The 20455-nt window shown below is 41.4% G+C and overlaps 2 protein-coding genes across 2 annotated transcripts; both read right to left on the bottom strand.

Moving 5' to 3' along the window:
* Positions 1–4381: 4381 nt before the first annotated feature.
* Positions 4382–18640, bottom strand: LOC145448028 (uncharacterized). The gene is made up of 6 exons (XM_080326333.1): positions 18622–18640; positions 8885–9058; positions 7974–8023; positions 6463–6591; positions 5015–5090; positions 4382–4532 (listed from the first exon to the last, which is right to left on the bottom strand). Exons 2-6 carry the CDS (start codon positions 8972–8974, stop codon positions 4476–4478), a joined length of 402 nt encoding a protein of 133 aa, XP_080182459.1. The 5' UTR covers positions 8975–9058; positions 18622–18640; the 3' UTR covers positions 4382–4475.
* LOC145448027 (tubulin beta-4B chain-like) lies at positions 16158–17987 on the bottom strand. The gene is made up of 5 exons (XM_080326332.1): positions 17888–17987; positions 17710–17818; positions 17442–17552; positions 16537–17384; positions 16158–16467 (listed from the first exon to the last, which is right to left on the bottom strand). The coding sequence occupies exons 1-5, from the start codon at positions 17942–17944 to the stop codon at positions 16249–16251; spliced, it is 1344 nt and encodes a 447-aa protein (XP_080182458.1). The 5' UTR covers positions 17945–17987; the 3' UTR covers positions 16158–16248.
* Positions 18641–20455: the final 1815 nt, after the last annotated feature.

Raw genomic sequence — 20455 nt, 5'->3', positions numbered from 1 at the left:
TATCGCAGTGAACTGAACTAAATTTCAGGGAGCGATGTAGGCCTACATGAGTCTAATCTCACATTCGTGATAAATCCAATTCATCGTGAATCCGAGAATTTGCACACGCCCAAATCTCTAACCAATCACGAAACGTTTTGCCAGACTTGATATGCAGGTTCCAGCTCGGTCTTTTGGCTTGTGCTAACTCCACTATTGTTAGAAAAGTCATCTCGCACGATGTACAGTAGGCCTACGTACACCCCATTTTGCTTGGCACTGCTTTGATGACTAGATTAACCGATATCTAGACTCTCGTCTATATCATGCGTATCCGTACGGTACGAGGACAGTGGACCTATGAGCATTGAGCAATTGCGCATGCGACACATGCATTGAACAATGATGAGCATATGGGTGAAATTTCTGGTTAGGGTTGGTTGGATGGATTGGTTATAGTTGGGTTTAGGTTTAGACAGGGCCGTAACAGCACTTCGCCAGCCCCCCCCCCTAAAACGTTGGTCTTGGGCCCCCCATATTGCTCCTGTCCCGGGTGGCTCGGCTCTGAAGACGTTGTCATATCGAGCCTCCCGTCTACCTTGCATGTCGCATTTCACTGTAACATTTTTGTAGTGTTATGTTGATATGTAATGTATACGAATAAAGATTCTCTCTCTCTCATATGTTGATGAACCGAACTTCGCCCCCCAGACCCCCTTCACGATGTTCGATAATTACCGCTACTTACATATCATCTACATCGAGGGCCGTTTAGTGGGGCAGCTTTTCTCACCTAAACGCGCGATGCGCGAAGAATTTCGATAATTCATGATTCAATCGGTCAAAAGGATCGGGATTTGCATATATGTTGCTATCTATTTTTATCTTCTCTCTGCTCACGTAATCAGATTTACAGGTGGAGCTGAGTGAGGGTGTGTTTGAAGAGGTAGGACCCCTCAATATTATAATTAAACATCTTCGGGCGTATATCCGTTGGCAGGAACGAAACAGCACTTCGCCAGGCCCCACAAAAAATATTGGGTCTTGGGCTCCCTACCCCACATCATCTTGTTCGCTTTTGCCACGAAATGAGTGGTAGAGGCTACTGCCGAGTGAGCCAGCGCAAGGCGCAAAAAATTTCGAAAATTCATGATAAAATCGGTGAATATATCGGTGAAAATATATTGCTTCTTGTCCTCTCTGCTCAGGTAATCAGATTTACCGGTAGAGCTGAGTGAGGTGTCTTGGAAACTGTACGGCCCGTTGGTATAAATCCTTAACATGATGCTATATAAAAAAAAATATAGAATCGCCATAACGTAGGCTAGGAAACTAAAAGACGCACACAATTTCAAATTGGTATTTCTTCACTCTGGCATATAATTTTTCCCTGCGGGATGGTATTTGTCTTGTGAGGTTCAGATTGCCAAGACAGTATTTTGTATATATAACGAAGTTTTCGGTCAGCATTAGGGCAGTCCTTTTCGGCCAAGGTTTTCTCGCTGCCGATCGTTCTGGCACACTTCTTGGAGTCGCATGTTATATGTCTTGGTGCGTCGTGGCGCAGCAATGGCCAACGCCGATATGCCCATTTCTATAAATCTTGCATATTTTTTCTTGGGGGAAGAGTAGCCTATACCCAAAAATCAAAATAATTGTCAACTTGAAATCTCGCCTATAGCACGAAAATTTGCTTACATAAATTTTCAAAAAATACTCTATAATTTATGCTAATTCACGAAATAATTTTGGGCCCCCTTCGAGCTCGCCCCTTCGGGGTTTGGGGTGCGGCAGTTACGGGCCTGGGTCAAGGATGCATATAAGGGTTATAGTTTCAGGATTATAGTTGCGTTAGGGCCAGGTGGGCTTTATAAAGTCACATGCTGGAGTAATATGCTGGAGTAGGCCTATCTATCCATAATTAAGTAATTATAAATAAAATCAACTCCAAGTCACGACTTCAAGTCATTGATGTTCGGATCACCTCAAATTTTCTTATCTTGAGTCAATTATTTCAAGTCATCAAATACAACACACGCGCGTCCACGTCGTCCAAATATCATATGATCGACCGAAAAGATCATCGCTCTATCAAATATGCCGTACCTGATGTGTGGAACAGTATCCCGCCGGCCATCCGACAGTCGACGAGCATGTCCAGTCCACATTCAAGTCGAAATACAAGCATATGCGAAATAAATACAGACCATATCCTCAAGATTACCGGACCACGACTGACCTATCGATCTCGCTCTCCATGACATGCCGCCCTACTTCTTGTCGCTTTCTTTTTTCTATACTATCTTCTTTACTTTTATTCAGGGTGCATGCCCCCTCTTACATCGCCTAAACCAAGGTGGGTGTTTGATTCCATAGAGTGCTCCAAGTCGCTTCGACATCTTCCTGTTTTTTCATTGTAGGCCTATCGCATTTTGTGGTGTATTGAACTGATAAAAATTGCTAATAATAAAGCAATGATGATGATGATGATGATGATGATGATGATGATCAGGCGCTTGAATTAAAGTTCGGATGCAGATGAAGATGCATGTGGGTTAGAGAAGTGGTTCCCAGCAACCTTTTCATATGGTCGCGGTCCAATTTCCAATTTCAAATGTTGCGCGGCCCACCCCTGAATTTACTCAGCTGATTACTAAAACAGGGTCAGCACCTTCGCCCAGACTTACTCATACTCACAGCCTCAATAAGGTCGCGGCCCTCAAGTTGGAAACCACTAAACCAGAGCTAAACAGCGTCAGGCTTGTCAAAGTTATTGTCATGCAATATTGCAAAACTACAAAGACGATATTTGAGTCACGGGATATTTATCTATGAGTTGCTGAGAAATGTAGGATATTGCCCCTACCCAATGCGTATAATAGTGTAAGCGACTGAAATGAATAGCATATTGTATGCGGGGTAGGGCTGTTCAAAAATAAATTTTTCTCCCTAATTACAGCCATTCACTGATTAAATTGTCAGGCTACCCTAAAAACGCAGCACACCAAGTTTGATCCAATTCTAACAAGTATACGACTCCGCAGATCCAATTAAAAATTTTGATTTAATTGAAAAATCAAAAAAAAAATCATTTTTTTCTGTCGACCCCACGGAATTGTTGAGCTGTCTTCAAATACGATGCAAAACAAATTTGAGTCAATTCAAACTACTGGAAGCGGAGTTATTCGAGTTTTTCGTTGATTTTCGTCGACAATTCTCGGATTATTCTTGATCGTCGGATTATCAACAAAAAACTCAAATAACTCAGCTTCTACTAGTTGGAATTGACTCAAATTTGTTTTGCATCGTCTTTGAAGACAGCTCAACAATTTCGTGGGGTCGACAGAAAAATTTGTATTTTTATTTCTATTTTTCCCTAATGAATTAAAATTTTTAATTGGATCAACGGAGTCGTATACTTGTTAGAATTGAATCAAATTTGGTGTGCATCGTTTTTTAGGGTAGCCTGACAATTTAATCGGTGAATGGCTTGAATCCGGGAAAATAAGTTATTTTTGAACAGCCCTAATACGGGGGTGTTGCACACAGACGGTGTTTTAAAATGCAACTTCAAAAAAAATTCAAAGCTGTGTAATTATGTCAGCATAATTGTCTGAACAATTTCGAACAAACATGTAGCATAAACCTCCCGACAGCTCGCATTAGAAATAGTTGCTGTGTACGGAATGATTAAAACCCTCAACATCGTCGTCGTTTCAGCAGTTATAACACGCATGCTATTATACCACTTGAACCGAATGGATGTTCTGATATGATGATAACCGCAGCCGTACAAATGCTGCATTTTGATTTCGAACAATGTTGGCGACACAGTTAAAGACTCGTGACGTCACGACGAAAAATGCATGATTTAAATATGGGTCATATGTTTTAAATATGCTTGATTTGTGTTTTAAATGCAATCCTATGACTGCTATGGGCACTGGGCAGCGCCAATGTAATATAGCCTCATGCACGGTGGTGGTGATATAAAAAAATCGGTCATATGGCAGTTATGGCATAGCTGTTTGTCGTTGATGCCGTTGCAGGTGAAATTAACCATATCTCGCGCGCGAATGGAAACCGAAACCAGGCAGTAGCCATAGTATAGAATTTGTATATTTCTGACGTGGTCACTTATTCTCGACGCAGTTTATAGGGCTACACGTATATCAGACTTTGTGAAACAGAATACTCAAAGACTTGAATATTTTACGCGCAGTGCCAGGCAAACAGTGCGGAGTCACAATGAAGTAAGATCAAAATTAGGAGCAGTTTTACACATAATTTGCTGGACACGATCTTTATCAACTTTTATCAAAATCAGTTTTATAACTATCTGCAAGCCTGCAACCTGTCCGACGCCACGTATACCCGTGTATATCTAAGAGATAGAGACATATTACACACATAGTATAATCTGTATTTGCTGTCACAAGAATGAGCCACAATAATCCATGATCTGATCTGTGTGTAGTTTCTCTTTGCTTCCGTTATCAAATGCCCTTCTCATTGTGAGACGACACAGTTTTCTGGCAATTGCAGTATTCGATCTGTTTCAAACAAAAGTCATCAGTTTAAATCCTCGCTTTTTTCAGGATCCATGAACAATGCACACTCTTAGTGAAAAGGGTGTGTTTTCACACCCGTGTACCGCCGGTGACAAAACGGTGTTAATTTACACCCGTGGTACATCAAACCAGAGCCTATCTCAGACTAAACCAAACACAACATTTTAATCCTACTGCTGCTTGTACCTATAGGAACGTTCTAGGGTAGGAAGGTATGCATGTAGGCACGAGGATTTAGAACGAATATTCAGGTAGGCTACTAACATGTGTTACGTTTTTCGCGCTATAATAATCACAGTTATTCCGGCATGTCATTTTTGCGATGGAAATAATGCAAGTCGCACGACATCAAAAATGTACCGTGATGTAGAACACCAAACCATCTCTGGCAACGACGGCAGTGGATCGATTTACGTACTTCGAATATCACTACACGGAGTATCGCAGGAACAGAAAACTATTACCTTGTATGTTCTTTTACCGGAAGTCCAGCACTTGTAAGATTTGTAGCAGTTTGAATCCCAGCAGGTACTTATAGGGCTAAAATTAGATATACATATTAAGCATATACAGTCTATACAGACTATAAACGAACGAAAGAACGAAATTATTCCTCAAGAAGATAGATTAACTATACGGATTAGTCGCCCTGAACGGCATTGAAGTCAGCAGGATATGCTCCTGACAGGTGCTCGAGAAATTTCAGGAATTTGGCAAATATTACACTCTTCGGGTGCGATAGTGGTCAATGGATACTCCAATATCACCACCATAGTGTCCTATATGGTGTGGACACAAGCAAATCTCACGGGTCAGTGAGATTGGTCTAAGTCACACTTTCCATTTGGTCAAACGCAATTTGACCGTAAATTTTCACCGGCTTGCCAAGCGCTAAAATTTATCAAACGGATATCAGTGGAAAGCTTCTGCAGTACGGATTACGAAAATATAAATTCTATTCCGCTCGTGGTACTGGAATCCCCAAAATCAGCTTCGAATGTTGCATCGTAACGGAGTTTGGTATTGTGACGCAACCATGCCGTCTGAACAGCTCAGGAGCAAGAGCGCACGAGAGTGAGAGTGTGAGTGCTCAATCGGTCGCGCAACAATGTGCAATATGATTGCGGTTTTCGCTGCTCCTCACCTGCTCCCAGACGGCATGGTTGCGTCACAATACCAAACTCCGTTACAATGCTACATTCGAGGCAGATTTGGGGGGTTCCAGGACCACGAGCAGAATAAAAATGATATTTTCACAATCAGTAACGCGGTAGCTTCCGATTGATGCCGGCAAGCAAGTAAAAAATTAATGTCAAATTGCCTTTGACCAAATGGAAAGTGTGACGTACACCAATCTCACTGATCCGTGAGATCTGCTTGTGTCCACCTCCACACCATATAGGACACTATGATCACTACCATACCATAAGGAAAGCAATAAACAGACCAGTCATTGAATCGAGTCAAATGGGGTTGTAGTCGGACAGCTGCGCACTGATCGATTATCATTATTTTACACGGGATAAAAGAAAGGATAAAATAAAAGTAAGCGACAAAATGAATGCTGCATGTTTCGGTTAGGTGCGAGGTCGATATGTCAGGGCGTGGTCCGGTAATCATGAGGGCTGACTAGTATTGATTCAGTAAAAATCGAATTCAAATATCAACCAATTCTGGTGATTTAAGAACAATTTGTCTATACAAGCTTTGCTTGCAGCGTTATAGATGCTATATGCTGTTCAATTCAGTATAAGCCTCGATATAATTATTCCTTACGATAGCGATATAGTAACATACGAAACGAAACCTTTGTAGAGTCTATGCGGCAACAGGTGAAATGGGACAACCTGATACAGGAATCAGATGAGATAAGTATGAAAGTATTACAACTACAATGATATGACTATCTTACCTGCACTGGTAGCTGAGTATATGTTCGCACTCGCCTGGAAGGCTGGGTAACTTGATAATACATGGTATGGTTGCGCTGCACGGAGATGGTGGCATCTTTGATGATTTGACATAGCCCTCACAGCCGTATCTGAAATTTAGATTTTAGGAAATTTGGAAAGTCAACAAAATGTTTTGTGGATGGGAAGAACGCGAGCAACGTCGCAGAGTTCTTCATCATCATGTCTATACTAGGGTTACCATACGTCCTCTTTTAAGAGGATTTGTCCTCTTTTTTGACTTTTTTGAAAGTGTCCTCGGAGGACGCCCTTTTGTCCTCTTTTTTGAAAATTTAGGTCAGATTTAGAGCAAATTGCGAGTGACATGCCGTAAATGAGCACTCCGGCGGGTATTTCGGAGTGAAAAACGGTGATTTTATCTCTGCGCGAAAAGTTGACCTATTTTTTTTTAGTCTTCCACCTAGCAATGTGGAGAGAAAAACGGTATTTTGAGCTCTGAGCGGTAGGATGACTTTTTTTTTTTCAGTCAACCGATCAGAAAGTGGGCAAAATTCACCGGTTTTTGAGAATTCTCCTCCGGTTTTGCAAGTCTCTCTCAAGTTTCTGAAAAAGTGTCCTCTTTTTAGATTTCCAAAATATGGTAAGCCTAGTCTATACACTCTACTCCAAGTCGGGGGTGATCAACGTCCTTCCCGCGAAATAAATATATATCTATACTTTAGTTTAGTCTGATACATTTAAGCCAAATACATTAGAATATGCATAACATGACTCTTCATACGAATATATTTGACGACGTGAAAACGTTTGCGCGCTCTATACGCGATTTCGATCGGACATACACTGATACAGCCTTTTTCTCATTCAGTCTCTTTCCGACTTGTTGCTTTTTGTTATAAATGCAGTGCGAAACGGGAGCTTGATATAATTCATTATACCGTAGCGACTCATCTGTCTTGTAGTATTATAATTCATAATAATGTCACGTTGCGACGTTGTTAATATTCTCGAAGAGTATCATATAACCTGCGAGTACCGTAAAATCGAATTATGATCAATCTGTTATCGGCAAAAGTTATTGCTTGGGTGATTGCGATGAATTTAAGTCATTCCCGATCGCGAAGCCTTTCGACAGAGCACGAAGAAGTTCTCATCACGGATCATAACATGCGAAACGGCCGACATCAACACCATTTCCTGCGTGCGGAGCGCGAAAGTAACAAATTTGACAGCGAAAAACTGAGCCTTTTGTCAACAGGTTTCCGGTACGACGGGGAATATTTTCCTATCCCTAATTGACCGGTGGAGCGCGATATCGTCAGAATCCGGATTACAGATCGCGCTGTCAAAGTGAGCGGAGCGCGCACAGTGCACTCCCGTGGGTAAATATTACTGTGGGCGGGATAAGTCTCATCTCCATACGACTATTCACAACGTCCGGACTTCTGACTATTCTCAGAAGCTATGAGTGATTAAAGTCTTGGGTTTACCTAGAAAATAATTGCATACTCACGGCGAGACATTGTGGTAGATTTCATAGTCACACGTTGGATAGTCTGGACACTAAAACAGAATATGATATCACAATCATCCAAGGCATATTTGAGTATTGTAGACGTGATAAACGTGGGGTATTATATATTCAAAAGCTGTTATTATTACCTTGACATATTTGTAGGCGCGTGTGCATAATAGACGCAGATGCGCATTGCGCAATTATCCAATTTTGTCGTGATTCATTGAGAAGATGTAATTTTGGAATGATCTCATAAACGGCAGCAGTGCCGACGTGAGTGTTAGGTCGACCGAGATATTTTACTGAGTATATGTACAAACTACAGTTTCGACACGGTGCCGTGAGTATCACAGTTCTCATTGTCAGTAAAATATAGGCATTGACTCAGTTTCCACACCCCATATTCAACCTGCGCCACGGATATGACCAGTGGTGGCTTTTGGGGTGGGCGAGGTGGGCGGTTGCCCGGGCCTCCCCCTAGTCGTAGGGCCCCCCTATTTGGATGATGCTATATTTTCAAGGATAATAACGAATAAACATGGAAATCCGTGTACCAAGCAAGAATATGATTCCGTACAGATATGTCAATCATCATCAAATCTCTGCATTTGTTAGAAAAGTTCCGTATCTCTATAATCATCACGTCTCTGCATGCGGCAAAATTCCTTAGTTTTGATGTAGTCTATCCTTGCACACATGCAATAATAGCCATGGCCGAATCCAGCACCTGACCGAACCTTACCGTGGTGAAAGCTAGATAATATTAAAAGATGGAAAGGGGGCTGGGGGGCGTAGCCCCTCAGAAGTTACGGTTATATGCTTATAGGGGCCCCCCGGGAAATCTCGGCCAGGCCCCCCCCCCCGTTCTTAGGGCCACCACTGGATATGACATATACAAGGATGCTTACCGGGCCCGCGCTCAGCACGGTATGGTGGCCAAATTGGCCGTGGACGCTCGGTATCGCTATAGCGACGACAGCAATGAAGAACACTTTCATCTTGGTTGCTACTCGTTGTATTGGATCTCTTCCTAGTGGCTAATAGCAGTCGTCCGCGGTTATATATGCGTTTTCAAACAGAAACTGTTAAGACAATCTCTCATACATCATCTAACAAAAAAATGAGCAATGATCGATAAAAATAAATCACCATATCCGAAAAATCCCCATCCTATCATGATACACATATGAGAAAGAGAGTTAATGCTTGTCAAGCAAATCGCCCGAACAGATTTGAGTCTTTTGCAAAGCCGCAACGTGATATCAAGATCGTCAAGCACTGATTGCCGCTGGAGTGACTAAAACGATTTCGTGGGAGAATTCCCTTCACCTTTTTCTGTTTACAAAGAAAACGTAACGACACGAGCGCTGGTCTTGGTGCAAAATGATCATTTAGAAATTGTTGAGAAATTAGGACTAGAAATCAACAAGCGAACACAGAAACAGTGATGGTATAAGTCTTGTATACCGAAATCCGAGTTTAGCTGACCATTTCAATCGCTTATACAATATTCTAAATATCGTATCCATAACAATGTCACGCGAAAATGCAGGACATAGTTTCTGCGCCATTCCACTATTGACACACAGCACTTTTGGGTGTCCTTCCTATCATAAAAAGGATTTAAATTCATACAGACTACAGTAGTCTGCAGCTTTAAAATCTTCAGATTCTTTCAACCAGACATGATACGTTGACCGCGGGCGGGGCGGATCCGGTGCGTGGTGCAATGCCGAGTATATGAAAAACTGTTCGTACTTCACATGCCATGCAGATGCCCGTTTCGTCCTCACATCTCACACCTTATTGAGTTTTTGTTTGTTCGTGTTATTCGTGGTGTTTGTCGACAACATGGTCATTTATACACCAGGTAGATTTTCTTCGTTTTGATTCCGTAAAAGAGTAGCCGTTTTAGTGGTATATAACTTTGAATATTAGTGGTGGTAAATATATTATTCAACTGTACTCTGACGTTCTGTATACTCATAAGTCCTAAGCGCTCCTTTGATTTATAAGCAGAGTTGCCATACCATCCTTATTTATGCGATTTATCCTTATTTTTAGAGGCAATGTCTTACAAAACTGTATTGTCCTTATTTTTACGTACGTCCACGTCTTATTCACGGTGCGCACCGCAGGTCAGAACTGCCACACGAACGGCACGAAAACAAATAATTCGAACTGGTGACGATGCTGTGACGAGACCTGAACGAATAAATTTTTATAGTCATTATAGCTTCCATTTTAGTAGGGTTACCATACCTTCGGACTTTTTTGAAAGTGTCCTCGGAGGACGCCCAAATGTCCTCTTTTTTGAGATTTTGTCCCCTTTTTTGAGAATTTTGGTTAAATATATGGCAAAATCGACTTAGATATAGTAAATCAGCACTGAAGTAACGCTCCGCCGGGTATTTCGGGAGCTGGGCCGGAAAGTTGACATTTTTTAGTCAACCACCTGATAATGTGAGAGAAAAACTGTATTTTGGGCACTGAGCGAGAACTTTGACCTGAAAATTTTGAAAAAGTATCCACTTTTCAGATTTCCAAAATATGGTAACCCTAATTTTAGGCACGAACTTATTCAGACTGGGCGGAATAGTGATGATTTCTTTTTATATAGTCAGCAGCATCTCAAATTTAGCGGATCATATAAAACTACTCAAAATTTTGGGCTATCCTTAATTATTGTACCACGTCGGTGGCAAACCTGTACAGTGTATATATAGGCTAACTAAAGTCAATCGGCCAATCCAGTTACAATCCCCATTGTATTTGAATAAAAGGTGTTGATAGGAGAGAACCGTAATGATCCGTATTGGCAATATAATTTGCATAGATTTCATGACGGACCTTCCGTTTGAAAACAAAAGGATTGATTTTTGGGATAATTTGTCTGATACGACAGGTAAGCGATCCAACGGCCTGAATCCAGCCCACGACTCAAATTGGCGATGAGAATTGAGATGTCCAATGTCCATGTTTTGCTTCGTATATAGTTTATGATAAGCCTAAATTGGTTATCCTTAGCCCTTATCACAACTCTTCATCACAAACGGGTCTTAAAGGGAGCATTGGAAAACACCGATCCTTTTTTTGAATTTTCAAGTTATGTCATTAGCCTACACTCGTTTCTGTTTGCTTGCGTGTTTAATAAAAACCAAACAAGGACTTTCGTTGAGCCCTCCGGCATCTATATATACATAGGAAAAAGCAAGAGATATTAGCACAATTTGTAAACAGAGCTTGGACGCGTTCTTTTTATATACATATTGTGAAGTTTAAACAGAAACCTGACTCGTGTACCGGGCACCATAAGTACTGTAGGGGAGATTTACAATTTTCCTTGGTCAGCGATGTACATGATTGTTGAGTGATAAACATGCCATGGCTGTCAAGCGTCTTTTAATGGTTGTAATATAATACCGATACAATCATTTGCAGACGGTTGCTGTTAATATTTTTCATGACAGAATTCCCCGAAGATAACCATCGACTTTCACCAAAGTAATTCTGGTCAGAAACAGTTCCTTCCCAGCATTAGCATAAAACTCCGTGATACCGTAAAACCACAAACCACATAACTCGACGTTGAATTTGCAAAGCACAGGATATACGACATACGACCGGAAACGTCTCTGAGTTGAAAGTAACCGGTGAATGAAAAAGCTATAGCTGTTAGCTATATTCCTTCTGAACTCGGTGATATTTCCTGGTTGATCGGTCTAAGATCCGGTTCTTGACTTGTTATGTGTTGTAGGCCTACCGGCCGTCACAATAAAACAGGGGTTCCTAAACTTTTTAGATCGCGACCCAAATCTGTGTTTTAATGGCATCTCGCAACCCAAGCCTCACACACCAAAAGGATTATATACACATTACACATACATGTAAGGTAAGTATACGCTGCGTTTTGCGGGCATGCATGACGTAGAGAACGCACAGACAACAGTTGTACAGTGTACACAACGTATAGGCTGCCTCTACGAAACACGCCAAAAGTGGTCTACTCAATTGAATCTCTTACTGAGCACTATGTGAAAGTGATATATACTCAAACTTATAGGAACAAACCGGAATCGGCTGAACAAATATCGGAATCCGGCCAAAGATGTGCGTCGTGAGCTATAGGAGAGATGTGGTGTGGAACTAAATTGCGACGTGCAGAGAAAAATATTGTGGCCCTATAGACGTGCTGATTCTGAATGGCATGATGTCGCCAAAATGACGGCAATTTTAGGTTATAGTTTCATTTGTAAGAGCTAAAAGAATATGTCAAGTACGGCCATTGTTTCAAACATCTGTACTTTAAATTCCTTGCCATTATCAACATTACCGCGAGGTGATGTGAAAGAGCAGAACAATCATTGACGTAATATGATGGTTTACAGCAGGCACGCGCAGCGTGCGGTCCGCGAGTCAAATGCGATCGGCAGGGAAGAATTGTGAGGGGTAGAGTTGCATTTAAAACAAATGGTTGCTTAAAACACTTGTTTTGAACAGGGTTTTAAACAAAGGCCCTTTGAAGAAAAAAATTTTGTTTCTGTTAAGTTGAATACTTATGCCATAATTGTGTAAATACTTTTCAAGAAACATGTAGTATGCGCCTACAGACGATATACACCCGATATATCCGACGTAGGTATGGAATGGATGGAACCCTCGAAATGGTCGGTTCAACAGCTATAGTATACGTAGATATTTCGTCAAAGGAGCTATATTTACCGTACATTTTCAATTGTCAATGTCAATCGACTATGACCTCAGAATTAAATATTCGTGACGTCATGGCCTAAAAATCAATAAACAATATGTTATAAACAAGGGCGATATTTTAAACATGTTCATTTTAAATATATTTATGTTTTAAATGCAACCCTAATGAGGGGGCATCGAAGAACCTCCAGTTTTGGCTTGTGTGCGGCCAGCGAAATGGCCTTCCAATTTGGCTTTATGGTCAGATGCGTTTGAGCTAACCTCAAGTGGGTTTGGAGAAGGAAAATCACACTAAATTTACTGAAATATACATATACTGTCTTGGGGCATGAATAGTTTTGACAAGATATGGTTGAAATCATACATAAATCAATATGTAATACCACCAAGTGTTACATATTGTTTTGCTTGTATATAGTCAGGTATCGATTGTTATTGTTAAGTCTTATCATCTCTGTTATCACTTCTTTAATGAGATGATGTCGGACTTCGCTAGTTGCCACTACCGGAAAGCCGATGTGCGCACTGCATTATTTATATCCCGCCCGTCTAAGGTTGCATACGCAAATGCACACCTCTGGTTCACAACGTTTGTAGCCAAAGATGTAATCATAGTGATCAATATGCTATCCTATCCTATATATGTAGCCTATTCATTATTCAATCCCATTACAAATACTTCACATTATGTGTAGATCTAGCAGGGGGCTCAAACTCAAATGTGCTCGCGGCTCAAATTCATAGTTTTCGATGACGTCGCGGGTCGCAGCATTTATAATGGGGTATTCAATGTATAATTTCCAAGTAGGCTAGGCTTTATTTGACAGAACCTTACAGACTGGCATTCCACAAATATCGTGAAAATGTAATTTACTGTTGTACTATTCACGCTTGGCACGAAAATAAATCACATTTTAAATATTTGAATAAAATTATTTTTGTGCTGTGCATAATCTGGCAAAATAGTGAGTTATGGAAACCAGGACAAATGCATCGCAACATCGTAAAAGCTGTCGCCATATAATGTTGCAGCTAGCGGACATGTGATGCGCCACAATTATAGGTTGAATATTTTAGAATCCAGGGTTGTAATGACTCGAATCATGACTCGACTCGAGTCCAACTCGAGTCACGATTTTCTGATGACTCGACTTAACTCGAGTCATTGCGCATGACTCGAACCAAGTCATATGACGCGTGATTCACGCGGCCAAGACCGACATTTCATTGTAATTTCGAAGAATAGTAAAGTATAACCACACTATTGGGATTTCATCCATTGGGACTGGTACTTAAAATACGACTAGAAACTGCTAAAAGTGAGGAAAATTAGTACACTATAAATGCGAACCATTCGATATCACGAAACAGAGTTATAAAAAAAGTGGGTTTAACAAGACTTCAACTGGAAACTGAGCACAGTGAGCAGTCAACACAATGACATGGACTCGAACTCGAGTCATAATATCATGACTCATCGGACTCGACCCTCTGCTCACTGACTTGAACTCGGACTTGACTCGGTGGTGAATTGAAAATGACTCCACTTGACTCGAGTCAAAACTATAAAAGTGAGATTGACTTGTGATTCGGAGCCTTGTGACTTGGTTACAACCCTGGAATTTATCAAAGATTAATCTGATATCAGAGCATTTGAACTGTGCACATCCGGTTTTCTGGAATAGTCCTGATAAGTAAAGTTTATGTCATTGTCAAATTCAAATTAAATCAGCTTTAAATTCGCATTCGATTGTAACCAATCAATAACAACAACTAAAATGTAATAATTATTGTGTCATAGCAATAGTAGGGTTTCTTGCGATCATACCCCTTATGCTTTCAATAAGATTTCTCTCGCAGCCGGTGTTTATTTTCTATTTTCAACACAATTCCCGATGGTACTTATCTTAAAATCAAAAAGTCTGTTCACATAAAACGCTCGTTAACGCGTAGAATATTTTTTAATTGAGTAATCAACCCAGAAAGATTCCAGTTTTGTTGGTTTGCAAAATGACAGCGATAGTTTGTTGCGTCCGTAATCGTACCAAGTAACGGAGTTCCGAGTCCCAAGTCCTTCTCCGATGTTATAACGTTTGACCCGACTCAACTCGAATCATTTTTATTTTATCACCCACTCAGCCCGAATTCGAGTAATTTTACGAATGGTCGCGCCCATGTCCAAATCACAATTGTCAGTCCCGAATTATCAACGGGTAATGTTTTTATCATCATGAGCTAGAAATGTGACATAAAGCTCTTCAACCGCATCACTTTTGAGAGTGAGGTGATAGTGAAGTTTGATGAGATTTCAGGATTTTGGAGTAGTTTTAGAGTGAACTTTAGGTTCCCAAATCTTAAAAAGAAATGTGGCAGTTGAATATATTGTTGAATATATTTGCAACGTGATAGATTCACCTCTACTTGTCGGAATTGAATCAAATTTGGTGTGCTTCGTTTTTTAGCTTAACAATTTCAGCTAATAATCGCGAAATGTGAAAAAAAGTTATTTTTAACAGCCCTAGTCTACAACGTTCGGATAATCGAAATCGAGTCGAGCTCGGACTGAAATAATTCGAGTCGAGCCCATAAATTCGTATGTATATCGGCTGACTTCAGGTAACTGGAAGTGCGCCACTTAGCGACAAAAGTGCCGCACCGTAAACAAATTATCATGCATTGTATGTATTCTTTAGATTTCTATAGCGTTGGGTGGTACTTTGTGGTAACAAACTTTGTTCTCGCACTCATTCCTCTATTTGAAAACAACTATAGTCAAAGATACTAGCCACACCAGTCATTCTTTCCTAATTTTATCATACGCACACAACATTTGCGCTTATTGCCTACAATGTCACTTGCGTTAAGCACAGTAATTTCAGAAATTGTCAGTGGCTTTTAGGTATTTGTAAGATTACAGACGACTTCCATGCTCACGTGCTTCCACCATCAGTCTCTCACTGGGGCCGTTCTCATGCGCCCGTAACTTGATCTTTACTACCGACTTTCTCATAGCTCCGCTAACCATCACTATGGGCTCTTTGAAACAATGCCATATGGCAGTAAGGTTAGCGATGAGGAGCCCAGGTAACCTCCGACACATAAAAGTTTGGCAGAGTCTAGACTCGAGCCACCAACCATTCGTGTCGTGACGGCGTCGCTGAGCACACCGCACCAATCTTTTCTTACCAATCATGTTGATACATGTGGTGAATGGGTTGTTTTAGCGCATGCGCACTATTTTCGCTGACAGTGTGTAAGCCTTATACAATATATACTTGCAATAAGTTTGATACTACTCCAAGTCACATGTCGTTGGTAGGTCGAGGAAACCACTCGAACCATGACAGTATAGTTGCATACACTCCTGCACTATAGCCTACTTGCAACGAGCATTCCCACTGCGATTACTATGAAATCACACACTGCAGTCCACCAAGCCATCCGTAGCAGGAATATATAGAAACTACGTTTTACATCGATTCACATTTCGTTGTATTAGCACATGTTAGCAAGAAACGGCGCTGGAGAGCAAGAAACTTTCAAGGAAAATACTTTCAAACTAATCTTCATCGACTTCTCCCTCTCCTTCGGACTCGAATTCACCTTCCTCGTCGGCGGTAGCGTCTTGATACTGTTGGTACTCGCTCACCAAGTCGTTCATGTTGCTCTCGGCCTCAGTGAACTCCATCTCATCCATACCTTCGCCAGTGTACCAATGCAAGAAAGCCTTTCGGCGGAACATAGCCGTGAACTGCTCGGAAATTCTTTTGAAGAGTTCCTGAAAAACGCAAGATGTTGAAACATAAGAGTGAATTCAATCTCACGTGACCGTTCGTCGAAGACTAACCTGAATGGCGGTGCTGTTGCCTACGAAAGTCGCGGCCATCTTGAGTCCACGCGGTGGAATATCACAGACAGCGGTCTTAACATTGTTTGGAATCCATTCGACGAAGTAGGAGCTGTTCTTGTTTTGTATGTTCAGCATTTGCTCGTCGACTTCCTTCATCGACATCCGGCCACGGAACATAGCCGCCACAGTCAGGTATCGTCCGTGGCGCGGGTCGCAAGCGGCCATCATATTCTTAGCATCGAACATCTGCTGGGTGAGCTCGGGAACGCTGAGGATGCGGTACTGCTGACTGCCGCGACTCGTGAGCGGGGCGAAGCCAGGCATGAAGAAGTGCAATCGGGGGAATGGAACCATGTTAACGGCCAATTTACGCAAATCCGCGTTCAACTGACCGGGGAATCGGAGGCACGTAGTGACTCCACTCATCGTGGCGGATACCAGATGGTTTAAATCTCCATAAGTCGGGGTGGTCAACTTCAAAGTACGGAAGCAGATATCGTATAAAGCTTCGTTGTCGATGCAGTATGTTTCGTCGGTGTTCTCTACGAGCTGATGAACTGAAAGGGTGGCGTTGTAGGGTTCTACGACAGTGTCCGAAACTTTTGGAGATGGGACGACGCTGAATGTCATCATTATTCTATCGGGATACTCCTCTCGGATCTTGCTGATCAAAAGCGTGCCCATTCCAGAACCAGTACCACCGCCGAGGGATTGGGTCAATTGGAATCCTTGTAAACAGTCACACCCTTCCGCTTCTCGCCTGACCACGTCAAGCACCGAATCTACAAGTTCGGCCCCTTCTGTGTAATGTCCTTTAGCCCAGTTATTACCCGCTCCGCTTTGACCTGCATTCAAGTACTATTGTATTGCGAAATAGGGAGGGAAATACAGTTTACACGTACCGAACACGAAGCTGTCTGGTTTGAACAACTGTCCGAACGGCCCGGACCTTACCGCATCCATAGTTCCTGGTTCAAGATCTACCAACACGGCTCTTGGTACATATTTTCCACCTGAAGTGAAAGCAATAACGTTAAAGCCTGTTGGTAGCACACTTACAGATGCATCATATTGTTTAAATGCGCTTAGATTCCGTACATCGTCACAATGTTAGAACAATTGCTGGTAACGTGTTTGGGTCGGTGGCTGCTATATATCGAGGTCACAAACCTGACGCTTCATTGTAGTATACGTTGATTCGTTCCAGCTGTAGGTCGCTGTCGCCATGATATACACCAGTTGGGTCGATACCGTGTTCATCGGAAATTACTTCCCAGAACTAGCAAATAGCATTATCGATTCAAGCGCTTGATGCGGATTCAACATGAAGAACAGAATATATTCTCACCTTGGCTCCGATTTGATTACCGCATTGGCCGGCTTGCAGATGGACGATTTCTCTCATATCGCAGGCTAATTCTAACGCTAATCGCTAACAGACTATGAATAAGTACATAATTCAACGTATATTCCTACTTTATGGTGTTGAAGGAAACTATGATTTCGAAACCTGTTAACAGTTCAACCTGAACATAGAACACGCTACTCTCCCACACCCATTCGAAAGGAAGCAGACCGAAAATGCCAGCAATCCCGCTCAAATGCAACTTTGAAACGATGACATCATGCACAGCGCGCCAATGCGAAGCACGATATTGCGCTAATAGCAGCTCGCGGAAGAAAAAAGGCTTCACCAAACCGCCTAAAACAGCATCACCATTTCCTGTCAACTCGAGCGGACCGAGGCAGGTCTTTTCCTAGCGTCGCGTTTCTCATTCCTTCGACATGATACGAATACAGCCGAAGGCGATTTTCACGGCCGGATAGCTTCTCGTATTGGTATGCTGTTAACCATAACCATGCGAACCGCCGGACTGCAGTTGAGTATAGTCCAGTCACGCAAATTCGCTGCGACGCCGCTTGTAGCATCTAGTTCTAAGCTGGTCTTTCTATTCATTATATTCACGTGACTTCGACAGACGCATTACATGCAATCAACGGCATGATATAGCGTAAAAGCAAACAGTATGCCAGTAAATCTACCGATAGGCAACACGATAGATATTAACAAACATACGTCACCTCGACACGATTCCACTCCACCGCCCATGCGGATTGCAGAATGGCAATGAACCGCCTCCAATGCTGAAACCTGACATCGACTGATGAATCGGGTAAGATCAATAGCGGATAAATCGACAAGTTAATTGCTATACGCGAGGTGATCGATTTCCAACAACGTGGAGTGATGGCAGTTAGCCTAATTGGAAATAGTAAAGAAGTCTTCCTGGTGTCTTCGTACATATATATTTGCCACCACACAGTAAAGTAACGTTACTGGTGCATTGATATATCCATTTTATTTCTTCGAAATTTGATTAGGATTTCTTGCGTAAAACCATACATAAACACCGTGACAAATCGCTGCTCAAAAGATTAGGTGTCCTAGACATAGAAGGTGTGAGGAAGCTAGAAATTGTCAAGTAATGTATCAGTTCGATTATAACCACTCTCTCACGAATTACAGCTACATCACCCCGGAATAAAAAGCGCATTAGCCTAAGTAGCCGACAACACACGCGCGTTCTCGTCGTGTCACTACCATATGATGAGGATGAAATACATCGCTCTATCTAGTATACCTCAAGTGTGGATCAGTATCCCGCCTGCTATCCAACAGTCATGTTCTGTCCACATTCAAGTCGAAATGCAAGCACTTTCTGCTGATTGAGTCCTGTATAGCGCAGTGATGGTCCTATACGCTATACCCCATGCAAGATTGCCGGACCTCAATCTGATATCGATTTCGCCTATACTTTCCAACTCATGCTGCATTCATTTTCGTCGCTTACTTTATTATGTTATCCTTTCTTAAAAATCCAGTCTATATGTCACATATTTTCATGTTTTAGGTTCTGGGTTTCTGATTAAAAGAATAGCGGACTCCAAGTGGCTTGGGTACCCTTCCAACCTTTATCGCAATCTTGTGATGTTGTGATTTGATAAAAACATTAATATTATCGAGATAAACATAGGCAACTACAAGTTAGTATTTACGATTTGTCGATAAACAAAGCAGAATAGATAGGGTTGTGATCAGTGTTGCCACTCTAGGTTCCCGGAAAAACACAAGATTATGTCGTGAAAAAACACTAGATTGGCGAAAAAAACACTAGATTCGTAAATTACAGCAAAAATTTGCCGTTCCCGAATAACTATTATGACCAAGGTACAAATCCATAGATAAGAAGTGTTCCACCCATGAGTTTGATACATATGCATGAGATATTGCATGATTATTCAACAAATTCAAAAGCACGAATAAATCAAATATTGTCGCTTTCGAATTGTACGGCATCATAAAAATTCTCTTTCGATTGTACACCATCCATCAAACATGAGTATCTTTTGTGGGGCATCTTGCTCACTGCTGTACATTGGGGCTGTTCAAAAATAACTTTTTCCCGTGATTCCAGCCATTCACTGATTAAATAACCAGGTTACCCTAAGAATAGCTGCACACCAAATATGGTTCAATTCCAACAAGTATAAGACTCCGCAGATCTAATTAAAAATGTTAATTTATTAGGAAATTTTTTTTGTCAACCCCATGAAATTGATGAGCTGTCTTCAATGAGGATACAAAACAAATTTGACTCAATTCCAAGTCGTAGAAGCGGCGAGTTATTTGAGTTTTTTCTTTGATAATTATGGGATAATCCTTGATCTGTGGATAATCCAAGAGTTATCATAGAAAAACTCAAATAAATCCGCTTCTACGACTTGGAATTGAGTCAAATTTGTTTTGTATCGTTTTTGAAGACAGTGCGACAATTTCAAGGGGTTGGCAGAAAAATTTGAATTTTTTTTTTGTATTTTCGAGCAAATTCAAAATTTTCAAACTCAACGAAATCCG

Source organism: Botryllus schlosseri, chromosome 10 (genome assembly GCF_051294905.1).
Source record: "Botryllus schlosseri isolate E-star chromosome 10, Bs_hap1, whole genome shotgun sequence".
In the NCBI taxonomy this organism is placed as follows: domain Eukaryota; kingdom Metazoa; phylum Chordata; class Ascidiacea; order Stolidobranchia; family Styelidae; genus Botryllus; species Botryllus schlosseri.
The sequence above is the reverse complement of the archived record's forward strand: the minus strand, read 5'-3'. Positions and strand labels throughout refer to the sequence as shown.